At 32.2% G+C, this 13378-nt stretch overlaps 2 protein-coding genes and 1 non-coding gene across 3 annotated transcripts; 2 read left to right on the forward strand and 1 right to left on the reverse strand.

The window, feature by feature from the left end:
* The first annotated feature begins 5581 nt into the window (after positions 1-5581).
* LOC101490377 (bZIP transcription factor 29) lies at positions 5582-8948 on the forward strand. Its single transcript, XM_004494920.4, has 4 exons — positions 5582-6911; positions 7002-7134; positions 7244-7328; positions 8398-8948. Exons 1-4 carry the CDS (start codon positions 5722-5724, stop codon positions 8631-8633), a joined length of 1644 nt encoding a protein of 547 aa, XP_004494977.1. The 5' UTR covers positions 5582-5721; the 3' UTR covers positions 8634-8948.
* A 982-nt stretch (positions 8949-9930) lies between these two features.
* On the forward strand, positions 9931-10014 carry TRNAL-CAA (transfer RNA leucine (anticodon CAA)). Its single transcript has one exon. It is a non-coding gene; the product is annotated as a tRNA-Leu (tRNA).
* Positions 10015-10936: 922 nt separating this feature from the next.
* On the reverse strand, positions 10937-13111 carry LOC101490699 (amidophosphoribosyltransferase, chloroplastic-like). Its single transcript, XM_004494921.4, has one exon. It carries the CDS (start codon positions 12978-12980, stop codon positions 11268-11270), a length of 1713 nt encoding a protein of 570 aa, XP_004494978.1. The 5' UTR covers positions 12981-13111; the 3' UTR covers positions 10937-11267.
* Positions 13112-13378: the final 267 nt, after the last annotated feature.

Genomic DNA, 13378 nt, shown 5'->3' on the forward strand with positions numbered 1-13378 from the left:
TGTCTCCCAACAACTCTGTCACGAATCTCTCCCAACAAGTCCACAATGTGATCTTCCGCTTACTGTCTTTTATAATATCAGTGAGGAAGAATTAGGTGATTGTAGTGAAGAGGATGAAACATACTTCTATGAATCATCCGGTGATTCTGACGACGATGTTGATGAAGATATGAAAGCAGAAGATCAACCTATCTTACATGTATTCGATCCACCATTCCACATGAAGAACATCAATTTAGACACCGCAAACTAACCAACTGAATTTCATCACATGTTCATTGACGAAGTTCCAACAGTAAATGGAACTCTTGCAGTTGGAATGAAGTTTCAGAACAAGGATGAATGTGTACATGCAATCAAGCGTTGTCATTTAAAATAATCATTGAATTTTGTGGTGCAAAAATCAAATCCAAATTGTTTATTTGGATGCAGAGCTTCAAAACGCAAAAAGAGTGAATTGTGGGTGATTGGTAAATTGAATGCGTTTCATACATGCACAAATTATGTACTATCACAAGATCATACAAAGCTCGATTCTAACATGATATGTGTAAGCATAATGCAAGTTATGAGAGTTGATCCTTCAATCAAAGTGAATGTTATTATTGCTCAGATTTAGGCTTTGCATAACTACACGATTAGTTATAGAAAGGCTTGGTTGGGAAAAAAATAAAGTGATCGAACAAATTTATGGCAATTGAAAAGAGTCTTACAACCAACTTCTACGATAGTTATTAGTTATGCAAACGTTTACTCTAGAAATCAAAATTAAAATAAAAACGATCCCAGCTTATCAGATAAATGTTTACCATGAGATAAATCTTCCTTTACTATATATATTTGCTAAATTATAGAACATCACTACTATCCAGTTTTATTTATTTATTTTGCAACTCTAATTAGCAAATGTACAAATCTCTTGCTATCTTGGGAGTATTTGATTAGCTATATATTTTGGTATCAATTCTAAAAGAATATCATTGTATACTTTTCATGTTAATATTTTTAAATTTAATTCAAAATTATTATACTAAAATAATGAATGATAATATAACATAATATTACATTTAAACGATTTGTAATTTATCATGTGCATCGTACGGTAAATTTCTAAAAGATAGTATGGGCTGAAACCTAGAGGTTAAACTAGTTGTTAGTTGCAGGTTTATCTGTATGTACAGATTTTTTTGTTATTCTTATTTATTATTAAATTAGGGGATGAGCATGGTTTAACTACGCGGGCCATGTTTGGGCCCTTATTTTGATTTATCAAAGCGGATAAGGGCCTTAAGGTACCTATTTTATGTGGTAGTTTTTTCCCATTTATCATCTAAAAGTGTACTATAAGGATTTTTAAAAATACATAGAACGAAAAAAGAAGCCATTATTTCATGTGGTTGTTTCTTCTACTCTTTATGTTTTCAAATAGATGTTTTATATGTTTAGATGGATTATTCAGACATATATTTTACATATTAAATCGATTAATCTGAATACATATTAAAAATGGAAAATGAGAGAAGAAATTACTATTATTATTCTTTTGAGGGAAGGTACTATAACTATTATTAGTGTTTGACTCTTGATATTGGGCAGGGGCAGGGACACGTGTGGACTATGAAAGCTAAAGAAGATGACACGTGTTGATAGTTACTCCATGAGAAAGTGATTAAGACAAAAGAATGGCATTGCAATGAATTGGGAAAACATATGATATGATGGGGTCTCATACTCACCACCCTTTATTAGGCCACGATTGACGCCAACCCCTGGGTCCCTCGCTCCCTTATTATATTTCTAATCTAAATTGCAATATTTTATTATCCATTAAATACAACTATTTTTATAATAGTATCAAATTATTGGCTCAAATTATTTAGATATAAAAGGTTTTAAACCAAAAATTAATTGTAAATTAATGGGATGACTTATATATCATAATTTGATATACATCTATGTCTAAACATATATATTTCATGTTCTCAAATAAATTTGAAAGGTTTGGTCTCACAAACGTCTAATAAATGTTTTTCAAGCCCTTTTTTGTATATGTATATATATTACATGAAGTTTAATAACTCAAATTAGGAAAATGATATCTTAGTTAAGTTAATTAGTTGAACAAATACTCTCTATTTAGTTAACGTGCATCAATTAAATTTGTCAATAATGGTCTAATTCTTTTTATTTTTTCTTATAAAATATTAATTTAAAACTTCAAGTATAAGTATAAAGAGAAGTTAAACTTAAAAGAAAATAAAAAACATACAGGATCTACTTTTCGATAAAATAGCCAATTATACCATATTTATCATTTCTTCCAATTAAATTATGTTTCTATATAATATTTTATGCATAGGTCAAGAGATGAGTTAAACTTAGAGAAATTAAATGTCACCACAATTGAATACATATTTTTATATTTAGTCACCTTAATAATATTATGTCTTAGACTATCCCAAACAAATATATTTGTCAAATTCTAATAGAAAGGGGAAAATAAAAATTAAAAAAAAAGTACTTAATTAATAGGTCTATTTGTCTTATTTTCACACTTTCAGTTTCTACATCAACTAGTCTAGTTATTTACATTGAAAAAGTAGTCTTTTTATTACAAAATCAATTATGAATGAACTTGACTTATTGAAACCGTCGTCAAACTCAATTTTCCAACATATTTATTTTTTTGTATTTATTTTCTTTTGTATTGTCTTAATTTATATTAAATAAAATTTATTTTGAATATTTTTTGCCTATTAGTTTAAAATTTTATTTGATTTTTTCTTTATATTTGACTCTCTTACAAAGTTTTTTCTTTGTCTATTTTACTTTTCTTTATCATTTCCGTATCTTAACAAACTCAACACTAAGTTTAAAAAAAATAAAAACTCACCACCAAACTTTATGTAAATAGATTATTTTTTGTATGCCAACCAGTACAAATAATATTACCAATGACATCCAAATTATTAGAATTGAAGGCATCAACAACCAATTTATAATCCAACTCAAAATCAATAGGAGCAAGTTGCAGTTCATGGATCCAACTCAATATGCCAATAATAACTCAAATGTTTCACCTATATGAACATCACGAATAGATGTAAACCATTTCGTGTTGGCGATAATAAATTGGCCACATTCATATCATACTCTATTTGGTTGCTTTGTGTCGAAAAAAATGCAACAATGTTACACTAATTGGCTTAACTCACTACTTGTGTTTGCTCTTTTAATGATAGAAACATGTACAACTCGCGATTGCCTCAAATGTAAATTATTGTATTTGATTATAATTTGATTACCTGATTACGAGTCAATTAAATTACTCCATAAGTTATTGTTTCTTTGCTTCTAGATTCTCAAAATAATGGTAACAAACTTTGAAACCTACCATAAAACTTCATGGGTGTGCTCATAATTCTATGAGTAGTAATGGCATCAAACATACAAGAATAAGAGGATTCATAATTAACTTGTATGTTTGTTATAGATTTTAAAAAAAAATTATTTTGATATTCAATAAATCAGAATTTTATTAGAAAATCAGAAGTTGCATTATATCTATTACAATGAAAATATATATATATATATATATATATTTTTTTAAAAATGAATATAAAAAAAAATCAGTTTTTTAGACACTACTAAAAATAGTCTTAACAAACTCAACACTAAGTTTAAAAAAAATAAAAACTCACCACCAAACTTTATGTAAATAGATTATTTTTTGTATGCCAACCAGTACAAATAATATTACCAATGACATCCAAATTATTAGAATTGAAGGCATCAACAACCAATTTATAATCCAACTCAAAATCAATAGGAGCAAGTTGCAGTTCATGGATCCAACTCAATATGCCAATAATAACTCAAATGTTTCACCTATATGAACATCACGAATAGATGTAAACCATTTCGTGTTGGCGATAATAAATTGGCCACATTCATATCATACTCTATTTGGTTGCTTTGTGTCGAAAAAAATGCAACAATGTTACACTAATTGGCTTAACTCACTACTTGTGTTTGCTCTTTTAATGATAGAAACATGTACAACTCGCGATTGCCTCAAATGTAAATTATTGTATTTGATTATAATTTGATTACCTGATTACGAGTCAATTAAATTACTCCATAAGTTATTGTTTCTTTGCTTCTAGATTCTCAAAATAATGGTAACAAACTTTGAAACCTACCATAAAACTTCATGGGTGTGCTCATAATTCTATGAGTAGTAATGGCATCAAACATACAAGAATAAGAGGATTCATAATTAACTTGTATGTTTGTTATAGATTTTAAAAAAAAATTATTTTGATATTCAATAAATCAGAATTTTATTAGAAAATCAGAAGTTGCATTATATCTATTACAATGAAAATATATATATATATATATATATATTTTTTTAAAAATGAATATAAAAAAAAATCAGTTTTTTAGACACTACTAAAAATAGATAGATTGAAATTTTCATTTGATATATTTATTTGAAGTAGTTTTTATATTTTAATTTTTTAAAAAGTTATAATAAATAGATAAAGAAATTCAAAAATAATTTTATTTTTTACGAAAAAGTTGTAATAAACAAATTCAAGATTTACTACTTTTAAGTGATTAATATTTGCACCTGAATTGTTTGATCGAGTAAGACAAAAGTCTTCAAATAACTCATTTTCAAGTTTTGTTAATATATGTCCTTAAAACATTCATTAAAGATTCCAAAAAGTATAAGTTTTGTTTTGCTGAATTTTGTTTTTAAAGTTTCAAATAGTTTATTGCAGAAATTGTAAGTTAAAATTTCTACATTTCTCATCTTAAAATCCTTCGAGGGCATAGACCTACATTTGTGTACTCATTCTTTATTTTTGTTAAATAATAGATATATATGTATACTGCAACTATTTATGTCAACATTAAAAGTAATTTCATAGATGAGAGAGAATCACATAAATGAGAATCGGAACAAAACTTTATCCCCACCCATGCCAAATTGGAAACCTTTTATGATTTATTTTGGTGGAATAAACAGGAATTCTAAAAGAAAATACATACATAATCATAAAATTGCAAATTAAAGCACAAGTAAAAGAAAGCAATGGGATTTTATTTCCTTCTAAAAGTAAGTTACTTATTAGAAATTGGCCCACAGGAAATAATAAAATAAGAAATAAATAAAATAATACAACGGGCGTTTTAGTTTTACAATAAAATAAAAAAAGAAGATTAGTTTATTTTGGGTAAAAAGTTGCTACATAAACCGCGGGGACAAGGGGGGGAAGAAAATTAGAAAATTAGAAAAAACCTGCCGTATGTCAAAACAAACAAATGAGGTCGGAATGAAATTGAAATGCAAATTACGGTGAAATGAAATTCTTATTAAATTCACGCGTAGTAGTCATGAAATCCGTGTAGTAATAGTCATCGTCGCGGAGTAGAGAGAGAAAAAGAAAGAAAAAAAATAAATAAAGAAAAAAGAAAGACACTGTGTATGTATTTTTGTGTGTGAATCTTTTATTTTTCTTCTCCTTGGCCTTCCTTGTCGTTGTTGTTCTAGAGATTGAGTTAATCTTGGAGCGATAAGCGCCTGTTCCCTTCGGCATTTCCGCCAAACAACAACTAACTTAACTTCAATCGTCACTATTAAGATTATGATTTTTCAGTTTCAGATTAACGGTTGTTGAATCTCAATTATATTATTTAGAGTATAGCAGAATGGGAGATAATGAAGATAATGAAATGATGCAGAGGCTTCATTCTTCTTCTTCTTCTTCTTCTTTTCTGCAACAACATACACTCAACAATCACATGGAACAGTTAAGCATACCGCAATTTAATCCTTCACAAATGCGTAGACATCAGAATCAGCATCAACAAAGAGCAGGTATACCACCTTCTCATCCACACCAGATCCCACCTATTTCACCATACTCTCAGATCCCGGTTTCACGGCCGCAATTAGCTTCACATAACACTAGTCCTACACCTTCCCACACTCGATCACTCTCCCAACCCTCTTTTTTCTCACTAGACTCTCTTCCACCTCTTAGCCCTTGTCCGTTTCGCGACTCTTCAACCACGGACCATGCTGACGTGTCAATGGAAGATCGTGACGTCACTTCTCACTCTCTCTTACCTCCTTCTTCTCCCTTTGCTCGTAACCCTTGCCGCGTTAACGATAATTCGCCGTTGCCTCCTCGGAAATCTCATCGCCGTTCCAACAGTGACATTCCGTTTGGATTTTCCACGGTGTTGCAATCTTCCCCGCCTCTTATTCCTCTTAGAGGAAGAGAAGTTGCCAAAACTTCTCCTTCTTCGGTGGTCAAAAGGGAAACAAGTTGGGACAGAAATGTTGATAATCATAATGTAGAGGGTTCTATTGAGAAGAAATCGCAATCACCTGAAGGTGAAGTTGTTGATGATCTTTTCTCTGCTTATATGAATTTGGATAACATTGATGCGATTAACTCTTCTGGAACTGATGACAAAAACGCTGCTACCGATAATCGCGATGATTTGGATAGTAGAGCTAGCGGAACCAAGACTAATGGAGGTGATAGTAGTGAAAATGAAGCTGAGAGTAGTGTTAATGAGAGTGGAGATAGTATGCAGAGGAAGGAAGGGATGAAGAGAAGTGCAGGAGGTGATATTGCGCCGACAACGAGACACTATAGGAGTGTGTCCATGGATAGTTTTATTGGAAAGTTGAATTTCAATGATGAGTCGTCCAAGCTTCCACCTTCACCTGGATTGATGTCTCCGGGGAATTCGGTTGATGGGAATTCAGCCGCAGCTTTTAGCTTGGAGTTTGGGAATGGTGAATTTAGTGGCCCGGAATTGAAGAAAATTATGGCTAATGAGAAACTTGCTGAAATTGCTATGGCTGATCCTAAACGTGCTAAGAGGTGCTGTAATTGAATTACTCAACATCTTAATAGTAATGTCCACATGGATGGTTGGTTAATTTTAACTTTGATTTTATTGGGTCATTTCAGGATTTTGGCTAATAGGCAATCAGCTGCGCGGTCGAAAGAACGCAAGATGCGTTATATATCGGAACTAGAACATAAAGTTCAGACTCTGCAGACTGAAGCCACTACACTTTCTGCACAGCTTACTCTATTGCAGGTGGGAATGTGTTTATTTATGTTTGTAAATAAATGGATGTTTTAGTTTGGTCATTTAAGCGAAGTTTTATTCTCTCCTAATTTTATTGATATCTTTGTTGTGAATGCAGAGAGATTCTGTTGGACTTACCAACCAAAATAGTGAGTTGAAGTTCCGCCTTCAATCCATGGAACAACAAGCAAAACTCCGAGATGGTATTTCTGTCAATCTTTTCAATGTATCTTTATTCATGGATATGAGCAAAACATGCAACATTGTAACTCACTTTATGTTTCTGGATGAAAACTAACAAGCTGAAAACTGATAGATGCAGAGATTTTATTGTACAGAGCCTTTTAATTTAGACATAAAAATCATTTAGAGGTTTTAACAAGTGTGGTTAGAAGTTTCATTCCTTCTGTTCCAATTTTCCTAAATATTAAGTTGAATTTCAGTACAAGATAAAGTCATTGTTTAGCATTGGAAGATGGGTTATAGGAATTAAAAAGATATGATATGATTAGAAGTTTAGCTAGATAGAGAATTCCAGTGCACTATGAGAAAAAGAAAAAAAAAATATTGTGGTTATGAAACGAGCTTCACAGAGGGGGTTTGCTGATTCCATTGCTGAGGTTTAAGTTGCCCCTTATTTATTCCTGTTCAGATTTCTTGGGGGTAGCTAAAAAATATCTTGTGTGTCAGCTTAAGCTAGCTTTTCTTAATGTAAGTTACTTAGTCATGGTGACTATCAATGCTACAACCCCATTATAAGATCTATCTGGTGTGCCCTCATATCCACTTGTTCCCTTCTGCTGAAACTGATCGTACATGAGATTTCATTTCAATAACTCGTGTTTGTAGCAGTTACTTCTGGTTTTGGAAATTATTAAGCATCCTGGGAAAGTTAATGTAGAGCTATGAAAACACAAATATTGTCACAGACATGATACTAACACGTTGACACGGTAATAATTTGAGAAAATGAATTAATTGAATATAATCAGTATGTTGGTGTCATATCGGTGTCGAACACCGGGACACGAATTCGATCAAAAGTTTGATGATTTAAATACTTTGTGATGCTCGCTTCTTGTCTATTAGAAGCCGTAATATCTCATCAACAGCATTTCTATACAATCACTAGGTTTTTTCTTTATTTAAAAGGCCTATAAATCACTAGTATTAGTCACTTGCTTGTATTACTTAAACAGTTCTAGATTGCTTTTTGCTTGTGATTGCTTTTTGCTGATTATTACTTCTGATCCCTGTATCCTCTTCTAATAGCTCTGAATGAGGCGCTTACTGCTGAGGTTCAAAGACTAAAGATTGCTACAGCTGAGCTGAATGGGGAGTCACATCCTTCTAGCTGCTTGATTCCGCAACATTCTGTCAACCCTATGATGTTCCAACAGCAGCATCAGCCTCCTACATCCCAACAAAACATTCATCTTCAGCAGCATCAGCAACAGCAACAACAGCAGAATGGTAATGCCAACTCAAAGATGGACTTAAAGCAATAGGATGTGTTGGAGATCACATATGGTTCTTTATATATTTGTTGCTGTTTCATTGCACTCAGTTTCACATATTTACAGAAGTTCTCCTTAGTTGTTATATGGATCGCATTCCCTATCCACAGCTCGGACAGATAGTCCATATACAAGTCCTAATTCCTGTCTTATATTAAAATTATTATAGCTCATATTTAATTTCAGTACATATCTGAAATTGTAAGCATTGTTTGGACATGATTTGTTTTATGATAACATTTAGATGAAGTGTTACAAACTTTTATTTTTTGGTAAAGAATGACCATTGTTTCGCTGTTCTGTTCATACCCGTTTGGTCGTAGGGACTAATTGAGGCTAAGGTTAAATGCATTAATTTAATGGCAGAATCAATAATACAGTGATAAGGATTGTATTCTAATCCATATCTTCTCACGTATTTTATATACCTTTAACAAAATTTCCAATATCATCAATTTCTAACCCACCTTGAAAAGAGCACAGAAGTTAGGTTTATGTAGGGTACATTATTTAGTGGTATATTCCGAACATTTTTTTGGTCCAACTTCATAATTATCTATACCAACCGAGTTTTCTTGTCAAAAAAATATATACCAACCGAGCTTTATTTCACTAGATTGGATTGAACACATGGATCATAATTTTCATTACATTAAAAATATTTTTTCCAACATGGATCGAGTTTTTGTTAATTAATAATTATGTTTATAATTATTATTATATTTACATAATTCTGTAACGAACTTTATCAGTTTTCTTTTCAATTTTGGTGAAAAAAATAGAACTTTCTTATCTATCTCAAAATGAGAACAAATAAAAAAAAGATATAACTAACTGCAAAGATTAAATTGCACGGTTCTTAAATTATGTATATGATCTTCTTTTTTATCATTTCCTTGAATTATTATGTTTGTCTTACTTTTTGAGTTCAAAGTATAATAAATTATAAAAAAAAAATTAATAAACAAGGAAATTTTTATAATAACCTAATAGTTGTAAAATTAGGTTAAAATAGCTGTAAATTTTTTAACAAAAAAGATCATTAACTTAACTCGCTAAAAAAATGTTTATTTATAAAATGAAAAAAAATTATTGGAAGTGGATTTTTGGTAAAAGAAAAATAGAAAATATTAAGTGGATAACAGAAAATAAACTAATTAATGTCCAACTTAACTTTCAGATGATAAGTTGGTTCGAGGTAGTTACAAAGATCATGCAGATGGATTTCCATTTTGCGAAATTTTTAATTATTGGTTAAATAGGTTTGATTGAAGAAAGTAGCAAAACAGTCAGGATGGCCGAGTGGTCTAAGGCGCCAGACTCAAGTTCTGGTCTTCGAAAGAGGGCGTGGGTTCAAATCCCACTTCTGACATATTTTTTTAATTTTATTTGAAATAATCGAAAAATAGTTACACGAGCCCAGATGCCACCCCCTGTCCATATTCAACTTCAAGTGCACGGGGATGGAAAAGATTGAAATGAAGATTGCAGAAAAGACGAAATTTGAGAGTGTCCTCTATGTAGCTATGGTGGTACCATTAAACAAGACTAGAATTTCGAAATGAACTTGTGAATGGCATTTCTTAATGATGTGAGAAGTAACAAAACAGGTGAATGGACCAGGATCCACTAAACAACACAACAGTCAAGAAAAGGACTAAATTTTTTATTTTTGGGGAACATTACAAACTTGTTTTTTCCCCTAAACAAATCCTAACGCGAAAGCATTAATAAAGGATTTTGCAAGAAAATAACGTGATAACAAAGTATATGTCAGTTATGTCTATCCTAATTATTTCATTTGGGCACAGTAAGACTTTAGTTGTTTCACTTTTAAATGCAAACGAGGGTAGTTGAAAAAAACCGTCATTAATTAATATAAAAAATTACATTAAGTGCATAAAAAATGTATACGACAATATCATAAGAATGTATAAAATAAATTGCAATTTTAGACTTGAGACATGAGAACAATAGACAAAGGGAAATGCTACAACAGTTCTGAAATTTGGCCTGTACTTTTGTTTGATTGACAGTAAACGAAAATTGAAGCAACTATGGATCCTTAAAGAGAGAAAACAACAAAGTAAACCCATTAGAAACCAAGATTAGACAACTTTGAATTAATTTTAATGCATCAAGATTGTTATTGTTCTATTATTTTATCTTAACCAAGTAAACATGAAGTTGTGTTTGTTTAAAATGTTGATTGCGTTTCTTCAACCTACCGAAAATACAAAGATATAATAATATATACAACATGTCAACAAGTATACAAAAGAAGAAATGGAGAATGATGAAACGTGCACAAATATAAATAATCCAAAATTGTACGATTACAAGTTGTTTTGAAGATAAAAAAAGGAGGGAAGAAAAAAGAAACAACAAGCAAAACATGCAACATTGTTCTTATAGTACTCTAATCTTAGTTCTAGATGACAAAAACTCCATATAAATATCCAAATTTATCACTATTAAGCATTAGCCTTCAGAATCTGAATGATATATGGAGCTACCACTGTGGTTAGATCGATTGACACCATCTTTAACCACACCAGATCACAAAGGTACCCTTAACATTATAAAAGAGTAACAAAAATAAATCCCAAGTAGCAGGAACAATGATCAAAGACCAGTAGCAGCATTCACCTCTTTCTGATTTCTATTAGCTTGAACCCAACCACCATCAATTTGTTCCAAACTTCCATTCAATCCATCATCAACAAAATCACCAACCCTTTTAACCTTAAGCTCTCTTGGTTCAACAGGGTATTTCCCAGAGAAACAAGCATAACAAAAATTAGGTGAGTCAGTACCCAACATATTATGCAAGCTATTAAATGGAAGAAAAGCAAGTGAATCTGATCCAATAAACTCGTTTATTTCATCAACACTCATCCTATTAGAGATCAATTCCTCTGAGCTAGGTGTATCCACACCATAATAACATGACCCTATAATTGGAGGACTTGCAATTCTCATGTGAACTTCTTTTGCACCTGCTTCTTTAAGCAACCTCACAATCTTTGATGAGGTTGTTCCTCTCACAATTGAATCATCAACAACCACAACCCTTTTACCTTCAAGTACAGCACGAACCGGCGAAAGCTTCAACTTCACACCAAAGTCCCTAATTTTCTGAGATGGCTCAATGAAAGTCCTTCCTACATAGTGTGACCTTATCAGCCCTTGCTGAAAAGGAACACCAGCTTTTGCAGCATAACCAAGTGCTGCAACAACACCAGAGTCAGGAACAGCTATGACAACATCACAATCAACAGGACTCTCGGTAGCAAGTATCTCCCCGAAACGTCTACGAGACTCGTAAACAGACCTACCAAAAACAACAGAATTAGGCAAAGCAAAGTAAATATGCTCAAAGATACATTGCTTTGGTTGTGGATGAGACATGAGACAAAGTGATTGAATCCCATTTTTATCAACCACAATAACTTCACCAGGGAACACTTCCCTCTCATAAGTAGCTTCAATCAAATCAAGAGCACAAGTCTCAGAAGCAAAAACAACAGCACCATTACTTCTCCTACCCATAACCAAAGGTCGAAAACCAAAAGGATCCCTAACAGCAACAAGTTTATCCTCAGTAACAAACACAATTGAATAAGCACCTTCAAGCTTCTCACATGCATCAACAATCCTCAATATAAAAGGTCTATGCTTTGAAGTTGCAATCAAATGAAGAACAACTTCAGTATCAGAAGTAGTATTAAAAATCGAACCTTTTTCTTCAAGTTTAGCCCTTAAAGTTCGGTAATTAACCAAATTGCCATTGTGAGCAACCCCAACAGAACCAAAACGGTACCCAGCAACGAAAGGTTGAACATTTTTAAGCATGGATTGGCCAGCAGTTGAGTAACGAACATGGCCAATAGCTAAACTTCCAGGTAATTGATCGAGTTTCGATTCGTTGAACACATCGGAAACTAAACCAACGCCAGTGATTGATTGAAGGACGTTATCGTTAACAGTAACGATTCCGGCACCTTCTTGACCACGGTGCTGGAGAGCATGAAGGGCTAAGTAGCAAAGACGGGAAGCTTCAGAATCGCCGTAAATACCGACGACGCCGCACTCTTCTCTAGGTTTGTCGTCGTCGTCGTCGTCATCGGAGAGAGATAGGGATGTTTTGTTTTGGTTATGATTTGAGAGAATGATGTCGGAAATAGGGTTTTTAGAGGAAACGGTGAAGAGTGGTTTGGGGATGTCGGAGAGGTGGAAAGGGAGAGTAGGTTTAGAGGAGAATCGAGCGTTGGTGAGAGGGAAAGGGAGAGGGGATGGTTTGGAAAGGGAAGAAGATAGGGTTTGTGATGCGGCCATTGAGAAATGATGTTGTTAGGGAAACCGAAGAAGAAAACGGATTGAAAAATCAATTTCTAGGTTTTCTATTTTGCTTCAATATATTTGTCCATTCTTCTGCAAACCGTTACTACACATTACTCTCATTAAATTATATTTTCTCTTCTCCAATATAGCCTCGTATATATAGCACGCTCACTTAACCAATCATTTCAATTTCCAAATTTCGCCACTCAATTTCTCAACGACAAAAAATATTCTAAATTCCATTTTTTTTTTTAATATATTTTTCTCTAAATTAATTGATTGGTGATTTTTTTATTATCTTCTTATTCTTTTTTATCTGTAATTTTTTATATTTAAAAATTTCTTATGCAATATAACTTTATTTTGGGTTAATAATTATAGAGTTCTTTCAC

Source organism: Cicer arietinum, chromosome 6 (assembly GCF_000331145.2).
Source record: "Cicer arietinum cultivar CDC Frontier isolate Library 1 chromosome 6, Cicar.CDCFrontier_v2.0, whole genome shotgun sequence".
NCBI lineage: Eukaryota > Viridiplantae > Streptophyta > Magnoliopsida > Fabales > Fabaceae > Cicer > Cicer arietinum.